Genomic DNA, 14957 nt, shown 5'->3' on the forward strand with positions numbered 1-14957 from the left:
ATTGTTTTCAATGAACTTCATGTACTCCTAAGTCCCTTTGGTTCCATTACATTCTCTAGTGTCCTACCATACCTCCACACTGATTTGACTTTCCAAAATACATCAACTCACACTTAGTTGTATTGAAATTCATTTGCTACTTCCCGGCCCACTTTCCTAACCGATAAAGATCCCACTGTAATCTTGAAAAGACCTTCCTCATTATCAACAATACCTCCTAATTTTGTGTCATTATCAAACTTACTGCTCAAGTCTTGTGCATTTGCATCCAAATCATTTATATACATAGCAAACAGCAAGGGCCTCAACTTTGACCATGCAGCATGCCACTAGTTACTGGCCTCCATTCTGAGAAACAACCTCCAATCACCCTCTGCTTCCTTCCTCTGTGACAGTTTTGGCTCCATCTAACTAAATCCGCCTGGATTCCATGGGAGCTAACCTTCCAGACCAGTGTACCATGTGGGATCTTGTTGACAGCTTTGTTTGTCCAAATAGACACCATCCATCTCCCCACCCTCATCTACCTTTTTGATTACCCCTCAAAAAACTTTAAAAAGCACATGAAGCACAACCTCCATGCAGAAAGCCATGCTGACTCATCTTAAATAGATTCTATCCATTCAAACGTTGTATATCCTGTTTCTCAGAATTCCCTCCAGTAACTCCCGCATGACTGATATCAGGCTGACTTTCCTGTCGTCCCTTCTGTCCTTGTCCTTGTTACCCTCTTAAACATTAGTCACCATCCAGTCTTTAGGACTTTCACCAGTGGCTAATGATGAAGCAATTATTTCTGCATGGGCCTCCACAATTTCCTCTGTTGAATTATAGATTCAAAGAGCGTTACAGCACCATTTGGCTTATCTAGTACATGCCAAACTGTTATTCTGCTTGGTCCCATTGACTCATATCTGCTCCATAGTCCTCCATACTTTTCTCATCCCATGTACTTGATCAAACTTCTCTTAAATGTTGTCTTAAATCAACTGATCCACAGACGACGCAATAGCCACAGCTCTACACACCGTCCTTACACATCTGGAGAAGAGGGATGCTTATGTGACAATGCTGTTCTTAGACTACAGTTCAGCATTCAACTCCAGGCTCGACAAGAAGCTCAGAGACCATGACCTTCACCCTGCCTTGTGTAGCTGGATTCTGAACTTCCTGTCAGATCGCTGGCCGGGGTAAGAGCGGGCTCCCTCACCTCTACCCCCCTGACCCTCAACACAGGTGTCCCTCAAGGCTGTGTACTAAGCACCCTCCTTCCTACCCACGACTGTGTCACCACCCACTGTCCCATCTGCTAATTAAATTTGCTGATGACACTACATTGATTGGCCTTATCTCAAATAATAATGAGGTAGCCTACAGTGAAGAAGTTATTACTCTGACACAGTGCTGTGAAGAAAACAACCTCTCCCTCAATGTCGCAAAAACAAAGAAGCTGGTTGTGGACTACAGGAGGAATGGAGACAGGCTGACCCCTATTGACATCAATGGATTGGGGGTTGAGAGAGTGAACAGCTTTAAGCTCCTTGGAATAAACATCACTGAGGATCTCACGTAGTCTGTACATACTGGCTGTGTGGTGAAAAAGGCACAACAACACCTCTTTCACAGGTGATTGAAAAAGTTTGGTATAGCCCCCCAAATTCAAAGAACTTTCTACAGGGGCACAACTGAGAGCATCCTGACTGGCTACATCACTGTGTGGTATGGGAACTGTACTTCCCTCAATTGCAGGACGCTGCAGAGAGTGGGGCGGACAGCCCAGCACATCTATAAATGTGAACTTCCCACTATTCAAGGCATTTACAAAGAGAGGTATGAAAAAAGGGCCCGAAGGATCATTGGAGAGCCGAGTCACCCCAACCATAATCTGTTCCAGCTGCTACCGTTGTGAAATGATACCAGCATAAAAGCTGGTATGATACCTGGCATAAAAGCCAGGACCAACAGGCTCCAGGACAGCCTCTTCCATCAGGCCATCAGACTACTTAATTCATGCTGACACAACTATATTTCTATGTTATATTGACTACACTGCTGTACATAATATTTACTATAAATTACTATAATTGCACATTGCACATTTAGACGGAGATGTAACATAAAGATTTCTACCCCTCATGCATATGAGATGTAAGTAATAAAGTCAATTCAGTTCCAGTTCCTTGGCCTGCTCTGTCAGGACACGAGCCTAGATATACTTCCCACCGTGACATTCCCTAACTTCACAGTTATTTGCATAACCCATATCTGCTGATTTTTTTTTACTTTCCCCACAGAACCCTAGACAAGTCTGTCCATCCTTTCAATATCTATTGGTAGATCCTTTTCAACACTGTGTATATGCGAGAATTGAGTCTCTAGGCCACATTGTTGCCTAGCGGCTATTGGGGGGCCAGTTGGCAGATGATATTGGTTGGCTGTGGCGGGGAGGGGGTCTGGACTATGTGTAGTGATGTGCTTCACACAGCGCTGAAATAACGACATGCAGCCAGTAAGTCGTTTCGAGACTAGTTTATTCAAACTTCGCAGCGCTGGCATTTAATCCCTAGTGCCCTATTTGTGAGCCGATTCGCCTGCGCAGAAAGTGGGTCGCCACATAACCCCCCCCCCCCCCCAGAACCGGCGATACACCCCCCAATGTCCACAGTCTGGATCAGCCTCTGTTTGGGAGGTCTGCCTCTGCGCCGCGGTGCCTGAACCTCGACCGGCTGCGCCAAGTCCACATGGGCTGGTTTGAGCCGGTCCACCGTGTCCAGAACGTACGTGGACCCGTTTTTGTTGATCACCCTGAACGGCCCCTCGTACGTCCGCTGTAGCGGTGCCTGGTGTCCGCCCCTTCGTACAAACACAAACTTACAGTTCTGCAGGTCTTTGGGTACATGGGTCAGGGTCCGTCCGTGCTGTGAAGTCGGTACGAGGGCCAGGTTGCCGAGCCTCTCGTGTAGTCTGTCCAGGACTGATGCGGGTTCTGCCTGGTATGAACTCTCCCGGGATGGCCAGGGGTGCGCCGTACACCAACTTGGCTGACGAGGCGTGCAGATCCTCTTTGGGCGCTGTGCGAATTCCAAGCAGGACCCAGGGAAGCTCGTCCACCCAGTTAGGTCCTCTCAGGTGGGCCATGAGAGCCGACTTCAAGTGACGGTGGAAGCGTTCCACCAGTCCGTTCGACTGTGGGTGGTAGGCAGTTGTGTGGTGTAGCTGCGTTCCCAACAGGCTGGACACAGCTGACCACAGGCTGGAGGTGAACTGGGCACCTCTGTCGGAGGTAATGTGGGCCGGTACCCTGAAGCGTGCTACCCAGGTTGTGATCAGTACTCGGGCGCAGGAATTGGCAGATGTGTTTGTGGTCCGTGAACGCGGTGAACGGCCTGCCTTCTAAGAAGTACCTGAAATGCCGGATTACCAGATACAGTGCCAACAGCTCCCGGTCAAAGGCACTGTACTTGAGATCAGGTGGTCGTAGGTGCTTGCTGATGAACGCCAGGGGTTGCCAGCGCCCCTCGATGAGCTGCTCCAGCACCCCACCGACTGCCGTGTCGGATGCGTCCACTGTGAGGGCAGTTGGAACGTCCGTTCTGGGGTGCACCAGCATCGCGACATCTGCCAAGGCTTCCTTGGCTTTAACGAAAGAGGCCACGGCCTTCTCATCCCAAGTAATGTCCTTGCCTTTACCCGACATCAGAGTGTACAAAGGGCGCATGATACGGGCTGCTGAGGGGAGGAAACGGTGGTAGAAGTTCACCATACCAATGAACTCCTGCAGGCCTTTGACCGTGTTGGGCCGGGCAAAGTGGCAGATCACGTCTACCTTGGCGGGCAGAGGTGTTTCCCTGTCTTTGGTAATCCTGTGGCCCAGGAAGTCGATGGTATTGAGACCGAACTGGCATTTGGCCAGGTTGATCGTGAGGCCGAAATCACTCAGATGGGAGTAGAGCTGGCGGAGGTGGGACAGATGCTCCTGACGACTACTGCTGGATATAAGGATGTCATCCAAATAGATGAACGCAAAGTCCAGGTCGCGTCCCACCACATCCATTAGCCGCTGGAACATCGGTGCGGCATTCTTCAGGCCGAACGGCATTCGGAGGAACTCGAACAGGCCGAACGGGGAGATGAGTGCTGTTTTGGGGATGTCTTCAGGGTGCACCGGGATTTGATGGTATCCCCGGACGAGGTCTACTTTGGAAAATATTCTTGCCCTGTGCAGGTTTGCTGCAAAGTCCTGTATGTGTGGCATGGGGTAGCGGTCCGGAGTGGTAGCCTCGTTCAGTCTGCGGTAGTCGCCGCATGGTCTCCAACCCCTAACCCAATTCCTCCATCCTCTTGAACTCCTCCTTCGCCAGGCAGAGCTTTTCCGGGGGAAGCCTTCATGCGCGGGCGTGGAGGGGTGGTCCCTGGGTTGGAATGTGGTGCTGTACCCCGTGTCTGGGCATGGCTGCTGTGAACTGCGGTGCCAGAATCGATGGAAAGTCCGCCAGGATTCTGGTGAATTTGTTGTCCGACAGCGTGATGGAGTCCAGGTGTGGGGCCGGCAACTTGGCTTCACCCATGGAGAACGTCTGGAAAGTCTCGGCATGTACCAGTCTTTTCCCTTGCAAGTCGACCAGCAGGCTGTGAGCTCGCAAGAAGTCCACCCCCAGGAGTGGTTGGGCCACGGCGGCCAGTGTGAAGTCCCACGTGAACCGGCTGGTGCCGAACTGCAGCTGCACTGTGCGGGTGCCGCAGGTCCGTATCATGCTGCCGTTTGCGGCCCTCAGGGTGGGTCCTGGCTTCCTGTTGCGGGTGTCGTACCCCGTCAGAGGCAAAACGCTGATTTCCACTCCGGTGTCAACCAAGAAGCGGCGTCCTGACTGTTTGTCCCAGATGTACAAGAGGCTGTCCTGGTGGCCAGCCGCCATAGTCATTAGCGGCAGCTGGCCCATGCAGGGCGGGCGACAACGGCGGGCTTTTGTGCCCCACCGCTGTTGGTAGAAACACCACTGTTGACTGGCCTCCTTACTCCTGCCTCTGCATTGTGTGCGCCCCCCTGCCGGGCCTGGTCTGGTAATCTGACCGACAGACGCCACGCTCTCCCTCTTGGCTTTCCACAGCGTGTCTGCCTGGGCCACCACCTTCTGGGGTTCGCTGAAATCTGCGTCGGCCAGCAGCAGATGTATGTCCTCGGGCAGTTGCTCTAGGAACGCTTGCTCGAACATGAGGCAGGGCTTGTGTCCGTCAGCCAGGGCCAGCATCTCGTTCATCAATGCTGATGGCAGTCTGTCTCCCAAACCATCCTGGTGAAGCAGGCGGGCACCCCACTCACACCGTGAGAGGCCAAAGGTCCCAATGAGCAGTGCTTTGAATGCTTCATATTTGCCTTCTTCTGGGGGTGACTGTATGAAATCCACAACCTGAGCGGCCATCTCCTGGTCAAGGGCGCTCACCACGTGGTAGTAACGCGTGGAATCAGAGGATATCTGCCGAATCTGGAACTGGGCTTCTGCTTGGCTAAACCACACGCGTGGTCGCAGCGTCCAGAAAGTCGGCAGTTTTAGCGAAACTGCGTGAACAGATGAAGAGTCGGTCATCTTTGGTCCAAATCCCGTTTGGACCGTTGGGGTCACCAATGTAGTGATGTGCTACACACAGCGCTGAAATAACGACACGCAGTCGGTAAGTCGTTTGGAGACTAGTTTATTCAAACTTCACGGCGCTGGCATTTAATCCCTTGAAATGACATCAGAGGTGCATTACCAAAGTCTTCCCCCGCGCGCTGGCTATTTGTGAGCTGGTTCGCCTGCGCAGAAAGTGGGTCGCCACATATGCATATTTTTCACTGTTGTGTCGTGTTTTTACTGATTTTCTACATGTGTTTGTTGACTTGTCTGCATCAAGCTGTGGCCTTGGGACTCTTATTACCTGATTGTGATCTTGTCTGTGCTTACTGTGTGTGACTGTTGGGAGTGTGTCTTTGCATCTTGACCCCGTCTTGGCTGCTTTTTCAGATACAGTCTTTGGGACGTCCTCATTGACAGTGTTTATTGCATCCTAATTAATAATATTTACTTGCAGCATAAGCATTCTCCTGCAGTAACATGGCCGAGCATCCACAACAGAACAGAGGGACTCCTCTGCTCATTTGTATAATTGCATCGCAAAAGAAAGATTGTCTGCCTTTGAATTCTTTATATCCATAATGGGTATTACTGATTTGGAATGTAATAACACTTCCAGACCTTCTCATGTAGAGGGTAAATAGATGAAATTTCTTAATTCCAAAATATTCCTTCTTGATTTGTATATCATTTTGATCCTTATGAAAATGAAAGTAGGAAAAGTGTTTTTCCCTCTGATCTATTGTCAATTACATGACCTATCACTGCACCCACAGTATTATTTGATGTATCCAATGCCCAATTCAACTTATCCATGGTATTGTAGGTAATTAAAAGGGTGTGCTTCACTCACCCTTAACCTCAGCTCTACCACATTTTCAGGCTTTTCCACTCTGGAGGTAGCCTCTATTTTTTTCCTTACTGCTTGTAGGCTATTGCTTTCAAATTACAAACCCAGGCACACTACTTCCCATTTCAAACATGCACACTTGCTTTGCTATATATCTGCGAGATAAGATTTTCAAGCATCAACCATATGTTCATGCTGTGCTTGTCCCTCATCCATTCCTAATAGTTTTTCAACAACTGAAGCATTGTCATATCATGGCGAGATCTGGAAGGAATCATGCTACAGATCTGGGAACAACCAAAGGCCTGCTATATTTTCAGGCTTTTGTGTTTTAGTGTTGATGTCTTTCAATGTTTGTAGGCCATTGGCTTCAAACTTCAAACTAAGGTACACTACTTCTCATTGCATTATTTCATTTCAATTTCACATTACGCTCATATAACCCCCAATTTCAAAACATACCTGTACGCCTCACAATCAATAGGTCATCTTGATCACACAAACCATGACCCATTCCCTGCAGATTGCTATCTCTCCCTACAAGGCTTGTAGGGAAAGCATTCCAGTTACCTAGTCCACTGCTGTAGCTTGGTTTAGTGTGACTTTTTTACCTTGACAACAGCAGCTTCATCATGATTTTCTCTATTGATGTGGCACACTCACAAACATGCAGTTTTGCCCCAGTCAATCTAGTTCTTTCTCAACTTCACTCCTTAAGTATTTAGTTCTGGTCTGGGCTTACAACAGACCCAATTTGCATTAAAAACTTAACACACAAGGAGTACAACTTCCACATAGTCCAGTACTATTTTTATTAGGAAACATTGAAAGGATAATACCGAAACTTAAATTGAATAAGTATCAGAAAAAATTTATAAAAATTGCATTGGCAGTAGCCAAAAAAGTTATCGCAGTTACTTGGAAATCTGATTTATATTTAACTATGGATCGTTGGAATAATGAAATACATAGTTGTATTCCACTTGAAAAAATTACATTCAATCTAAGAAATGAATATGATATATTTTTGAAAATTTGGTTCCCATACTTACAAAAGATAGGATTAAATACATAGGTCCTTTAAAGATAAAATTATAAAGTAATCGGGGAAAGAAAAAAATAAATATTAAAATTATTTTGAACTTCATGGAGCATGTGGGGATCCTCCGATATCCAGGCAATCTTTCTCTTCTTTCATTTTTTTTCCTTTAGATAAGGGTTAAGGGGGGGAGGGTTAAGGGGAGGGGGGAGGGTTAATATTATTTTTCTTACTATTTTATCATCTCATTTATTCTTGTAATTTTCTAAAATTTAATAAATAAATAAAAAGAAACTTAACACACTACAGATGCCAGGAAGCACATGGATGGTGTCCTTGATCCCAAACGTTTATTCTGATTTTCTTTCTTCATATGCTTCCTGACCTGTAGAGTGTCTCCAGTATGTTCTGTTTGCATTTTTGTGAGAATGTACCATGCAAAAGTGTTTAAATATGTCATCATGACCATTCAACAATATGCCAAGCTGTGACATTGAAGAGTCAGTGCTGAAAACAGTCTTCCAATTAGCTTGAGTTGCCTCAGCCAATCCTTTGTCACTAAAGCTCATGACAAGTTTACGCAGCATCAATTCACATGCCAATGCATTGGTTATTATTCAATACCTTAAATATCTGTTCATTTGCTACTATACTGTATGTGGCAGAGATTGGTAAAGCTCAATTTCCTCTCCATCTGAATGAAGTTCCAATTGATGATCTCTTCGCTTCCAATTACATTTCAAATTGTTGGTAAAATTGATTTTATTGCTTGTCTTCGTCTTGGATTGGCAGGCCATCAAAAATGCAACCTTTCTTTTAATGATTGAAATGTTTGGGTTTTCTGAACTGAATAAGATTGTGAGGAATATGGTGTTTTTTCTTGCCCATCTTCTATCACATGGCTTGTCACTACACCCACACCGCGATATATAATACGTCAAATGCCAACTTCAATTTGCCCATTGTATTGCTATATCATCCCAGGGAACCACCTTAGCTTTGCAACATTTTCAAGCTGTACCATAATGGTAAAGGCTTCTATTTTCTCATCATAATGATATCAACCTTCAAGCCAAAATGTATCCATTGCAAGGAGATGTATTTGTTCTATTGGAACTTCATTTGATAACTTTTCATGCTTTCATCAAATGCTGTTTTAGCCTTGGATTTTGCTACAGCTTTCTGACAGTGAGTTATGTGTTCCAGTTGTGTTTGGTGGATGAATTCCTTAGCATTTTTGGATGCATTTCCATTGACATTGCAAATGTAAATTGAAATGTCAATATTTGCATGCTCAACGACCTTGAATATATTTGTTTATTGACCAGTCTACAAGTTGACTGGTGATGTTACATATTAAGGCTCTTCAGATAGGAGGAATTATGGCTTCAAGATGCACATGGTTACGCTCATATGGGTTTCTAAAACATAAAAAATCTCAAACTCAAAAGAGTCATATGTAGAATTACCAAAAATTATATCGGAGAAATGAGTTCTTCAGCCTACCGAGTCTGCATTGACCACCAAACAGCCATATTTGCAATAGTTCTATCCTAAGCCTTGTTAACCTCCCCAGATTCCCATCAACTTGCCTCAAGCTCTACCATTCACCTACACACCAATGGTCAACTTACAGCGGCTAATTAACCTACAAACATGCACATTTTTGAAATGTGTGAGGAAACCAGAAGACCTAGAGAAAACATGGTCATGGGGAGAATATGCAAACTCCAGAGAGACAACACGAGAGGGCAGGATCGAGTCTAGCTTCTGGAATTATGAAATAGCAGTTTGATCAGCTGTATCTTTGAGCTGCCTGATCACTTCCAGCTTTAAAGTAAGTAGCACTTGTGTGGGACAAATTAAACCATTATTAGGAGGTGTTAAATATTTTACAAACATTGCTCCCATTTATTGGATCATTCCAGTTTCTAGTAACCTTGACATGATAAACTGCTGGACACAGCAACTTTTTGCCAAATAAATCAACTACTCAATCTATCAGATTTTTTTTTTGTGGACTGTACTATGAATTAGTTCTTGGACTAACTTAATCTCCTAATTAATTGGGAGATTAATTATCATCCAATGTTTCTACATGCACATTGTATTTATTGAAGAACTGTGGATTGAACGGAACAGCAGGAAATGAAACAGTTTTAAATTCTATAATTTAAAACTATCCACTGGTAATTACACTTCCACTATTTTTATGCAAAGTCTTCAAACTGCTAAGTTACCTTCTGGGGATTTTGATGCTGTACTCCAAAATAATTCTGAGTAATCTTAGTACTTAATTCAATCAACTGTGTAGAAATGAATCAAACCCATCAACAAGAGCACCCAGCAGGAAATGAAACATAAGCCCTGCCAGTTGGGACATCGTATGAAGGAAGGGGAAGAGCCAGCTATCAACAGAAGTGAAAGGCCTCATTAAGTGGTGTTACAGTTTGGGCATGCTGTCAGATTGGTGGCTGAGTACTTCTCTACCAATAAGTTCTTACAGTAGGTTAATGGTTATTCTAGGCTTTAATAAATGAAATTATTATGGCCTATCTACTTGAAGAATATAGCTGCTTTGAAGGTGCAACTTATCATTCTGACAAGGAGAATTATTACTGTTGGTCTTTGACATTTTACACGTTCACAGGTTTAGAAATTGTGCATTTTTATAGCTTTGAAAAGAATGAATGCTCCAGATTAACATCTTAATAAATTTGGTCATTTCTACTAAATGCACATTGTTCATTTAAAGGAGTAGACTTATTGCAAATGATATAATAATCATTGTTTCTTTTCATGAAAATCAACATTACAGTTCAACAACTAATTGATTGAAATTGTTAAAATAGGCTTTAGTACTAGTTAATTGATTCTTAAAACCTCAAAAGACCTATGATCTTGTGATGGGTTGTCATAAAAATTAGTATAGATAATTAGGAGGGAATATCTGTGCAAACTGCAGCATCTGAATTAGTCTTAGTTCTGTTTGTAATGACTGAAATCAGTTCCTCAAATAATATTTTTAACCAGAATATCTGACAACATGGTGATCAGAAGCAGCCTATTAAAATAAACCAGTCCTAGAGGCAAGGGTTAGATCTTCCTTCCCACTTCCTATTATCAAATTGCCTGAACCACAGACTCTTCATTCAGGGCAAAGTGGTGATTAAAGGTTTTCCCAAAATCATACTTCATCATTCACCTTGCACCGTTCCATGAGGTCAAACGGTGATTCAAATTATTATAGCCACATTCTGAAATTGAAATCACTAGATCACATTAGTCTTTAATTTCTTTCCATACCTCCCCCCACATTATATGAATAAAACTTGAGATGAACGCAGATGTTAATGTAACATATTCACTACCAACTGCCAAGAAATCACAGAGCAGAGTTCAGTTATGAGGATCTCTCTAGACTTCATCATTGTTGCTTTGCAATTTCATTTATTAAGATTAACCATTGCAAACTGAAGCCCTTGGGTTTTCAAAGATTTTATAAAGTCACTATGAATTATCTTCTTGAAACCTACATCTTTTTGTGTAGTTAGGTACAGATGAAATTGCTAAGAAAATCAATCTACTTAAACTAGGCTATAATAGGAATGATCGACCATAAATCATAAAAAAGAAGCTTCTTCAAAGATAAAGGATCCAAATAACCTTGGCTTAATTTTGTAAGCCATATCTTCTCAATTATTTTGAATCTTGCAATCCAACTGTTCTATTCAATAGTACAAAAATACATTATAACAGGGATCAAAGGAGGGAAATATTGTTGACATGGCTTAGTAAACAATCTAGCAGAATTTCTGGACTCCCTGATAGATCCTGGAAAAGCAGTTGAAAAAATTGAATATTTAGTCTGAGGCCAAGAGACTAGGTGGTATCAGTGTTACCACAGGAGTGACTCAATTCTGCAAACGAGCGAGATTTTGGCACTCTCTTTGCACAAATGCCTATATAACCCTCCCAGCTAAATCTTTACACTCAGTCTCATATACATAAAATTATCAAAGTGATCCGTAAATCACTAATGTACACATCAACTTTAATTTCTTGTATAACTGTATATGCAATTCATACATATTTACAATACTGACTTATATACATAAATTGACCTAATTTATAAAGTCTATAACGGTTAATAGAAACTGAATAAAATGAAGCAAAAGATCTGCCTCCATGACTCAGATACTCAAATGGTTGTGACATTTATGAAGATCAGATGCTTTCCCAAGATCGGAGACTGCTTTACTAGTTGATTTAATTCCAATACCAGCTAAAGAATGGATTAGCACGGGCTCAAGAATGGCCATTTATATTCACTTTCAAAGAATCATTGAAAGTATGACCTGGAAAATCAGATTCAGCAAATGCAAGAAAAGGAAGAATAGAAGCTGAAGCATCAGTTATTTAACCGTCTTGCTGTTGAAGTGTATAAGTATGAGGCCTCCGCTCAGTTTCTGTCTGTGATATACATTGGTGTAAAGTATGGTTAATACAAACCTCAAGCTATAGAGGACTGTGCCATCTGGATGTAGGCGAATCATACGATTCTTCACTGTAACGCCGTGTACAAATGACTTCTTGTCATTAATGAAATAGGTGTCAGGAACCCAAAGCTGATCAGCCACCCTGTTGTCCAATGTGAGGTTCAGAGGTATTCCAGAGTACGATAGCCTTTTGTCTCTCCAGGACTGCTGGAAGTACATTGTCAGAGTGTAATCCTGTCAATCAAACAAAGACAATTTTCAACTCTTACACAGGAACTTCTTTTTTTCTTTCACCTTTCTCATCATCACAAGACCCTTATAGCATGCAGGTGTAAAATAAAAAACTACCTATAAAGGTCAATTTGATATTACCTCGATCAGAATCATGAGCAATCTAGTGTCACTCCTGAATATTCACTGCTGCTGTATAATTAGATTGTAACATGCCGATCACAGTTGTTCTAAGATGCATTTTCACATTTGAAATTAAAACATACAATGTAGCAGAATACTCTCTTAATTCCTAATGCATGGCAGAACACTTGTATCTTGGGATCCATAGTAACTTACCACAGTAGTCATTACGACATACGTTTTATTCATTTGGACCTCGAGGAGATATTATCATTGTTTTCATTTCAGGTATTATATAAATATTAATGAAGCTCCTCATCAAGTCTCAATATTCCAAGGCTAATAAGGGCAAAAATCATACCTTGGTCTTTGCTTGACTTCTAAGTTGCTAGTTAGTGAATCCATGTTGCATGGAAGCAGCGCTAATTCGATGGATTCAGTGGCTCACTAAGCTAGGGGAAGCAGCTTGTGTGGTGAAACAGCACCAGAAAGTACAAGTTGTCAAGAAAGTTTACATTTCCTTCAGAAGTCAAGAAAAGGAATACCAAAAGGAATTGAAGTCATTCACTATCTGGCTCTGTTCTCTGACTATTTTTGTCTACATTTTCTACATTTATCTTTCTTTGACCTTATCATTTTTAGCTATTTATAATAAACCCCAAGAGTTTCCTTCTTATTCTTAATTCCTGAATAATAACAACAGTAATAAATCATGTTTACATAATTGTATTTACATGTCCCTCAGTATTTCATGGTAGTGTTAATTGGGCATCAAGCCATAGAAAAAGATATTAGGAGAGCTGATTAAAAGCAAAGAAATCCATTTCAGGAAGTCTTAAAAGATGAACGAGGTACTTAAGTAGAAAGATTGGGAAAATAAATTCCAAAGTTGAGTGTTTTGGTAGCTAAAAGTATAGTTGCCATGAGCAGGGGAAATAAATTCTGGAAAAAGGAAGAGGCCATACTGAAGAGCACTGACAACAGCTGGAGGTGTAGCAGGCTGGAGGACTTTATAGAGACAGGGATGGCAAGGTGATGGAGGGATTTGAAGATGACCATTTTAGGGTCAAACAAGAGAAAATCTGCAGATGCTGGAAATCTGATCAACACACATGAAAAGCTGGAGGAACTTAACAGGCCAGGCAGCATCTATAGAAAAAAGTACAGTCGACATTTCAGGTCGAGACCCTTCGGCAGGACTCACCTTAGTGTCAAGTTTACTTATCCAGGAGCAATCTATTACAAAGCATTTGCTGATTGGTAAATTGATCTCAGTGAGAATTGGGGTATAGACTGCACAGTATTAGATGATCCTGAGTTTATAGAAAGTAAAATCATGAGTTCAATGAAATATAGTCTTAAGGTAACAAAGGGCAAGAATGAGGTTATAAAGCTGAAGTGGGGCAGAATCAGGGCCATGTTAAGAAAAAGGAAACAGACATTCTTACTGAAGCATACAAATTAAATGCAGTAGGCCATTTAGTCCATTGAACCTTTTTTCGACATTCAGTGGCTAATCATCAATCTCAATCCCATTTACCTAATCTCTCTCCGAATCCCCCAATGCCTCACCGTTTACAAGTTTATCTATCTCCTTAAACATATTCACATCCAATCTACTAATCCTGCAGAATTTTGTAAATTTCAAGTAGATCCCTCTCCCCTCTCTCTTGTAAACGCTTGTGGACACAAACCAGGTCAATGGATCTCTCTGTATACAGCAGGCCCACCATTGAAGAAATAACATGGGCGGACTCATTCCATCTTTGGCAAGTGTACTCTTCTGAGGTAAGAACAAACTCAGCACTATATTTTAAGGCGCTTTATAACTAACAGTGCAGATATTTAAAAGAACACCAAGGTGGAAGTTATGACACCAAAGCTTGCAAACAATCTGATTTAGTTTTGAATGGTTAACAGGAAGAGATATATTCTGTGGCAAGAGAAATGAATTTGTGATGCACACTAATGTACTAATGTGATGCGCCATCTCCCAGCATTTGCTCCTGAGCCTTCTGTGCATAAATGATTTAGGTGTTCATCATGACATTTCTTAAGTGCTTTCAGACACCTAGTTTCAACCTTTCCTTTAGGCAATGCATTCTAGGTACTTAACTTGCTTGAAGAAACTGTCTCTCATATCTCCTCTAAATCTCTTCTGCTTTATCCTAAATTTATGTTCTTTAGTATTACCTATCTGATATGTGGAAATGTTCTCTGCACTCTACGTTATCTATAACTGCAGCATGGTAACGTGGTGGCTAGCATATCGCTTTACAGCTAAATCACTCCTTTACATGAGAAGCATTTGATAGCTCTTGGTCTGTACTTGCTGGAGTTTAGAAGAATGAAGGGGATTTCTTTGAAGTCTGTTGAATATTGGAAGGCCTGAATAGAATGGATGTGGAGAGGATGCTTCCTATAGGGAGGACCAGGGGACACAGTCTCAAATGCAAGGCCTCCTTTTAGAATAGAGATAAGGAGGAAATTCTTCAGCCAGAGGGTGGTCCATATGTGGAATTCATTGCCGCAGACAGCAGCGGAAGCTGAGATATTGGGTATATTTAAAGCAGAGGTTGATCGGTTCTTGATTAATATGGGAA

General features: G+C 42.5%; 1 protein-coding gene across 1 annotated transcript in view; it reads right to left on the reverse strand.

Moving 5' to 3' along the window:
- Positions 1 to 14957, reverse strand: part of gabrb1 (gamma-aminobutyric acid type A receptor subunit beta1) — a 263066-nt gene that overhangs the window by 125560 nt on the left and 122549 nt on the right. Inside the window, exon 4 of the mRNA XM_073064715.1 lies at positions 12014 to 12234. Within this exon, the coding sequence (XP_072920816.1) occupies positions 12014 to 12234 (221 nt within the window). The remainder of the gene's footprint in view (positions 1 to 12013; positions 12235 to 14957) is intronic.

The sequence above is a fragment of the Hemitrygon akajei genome, chromosome 13 (assembly GCF_048418815.1).
Source record: "Hemitrygon akajei chromosome 13, sHemAka1.3, whole genome shotgun sequence".
Classification (NCBI taxonomy): Eukaryota; Metazoa; Chordata; class Chondrichthyes; order Myliobatiformes; family Dasyatidae; genus Hemitrygon; species Hemitrygon akajei.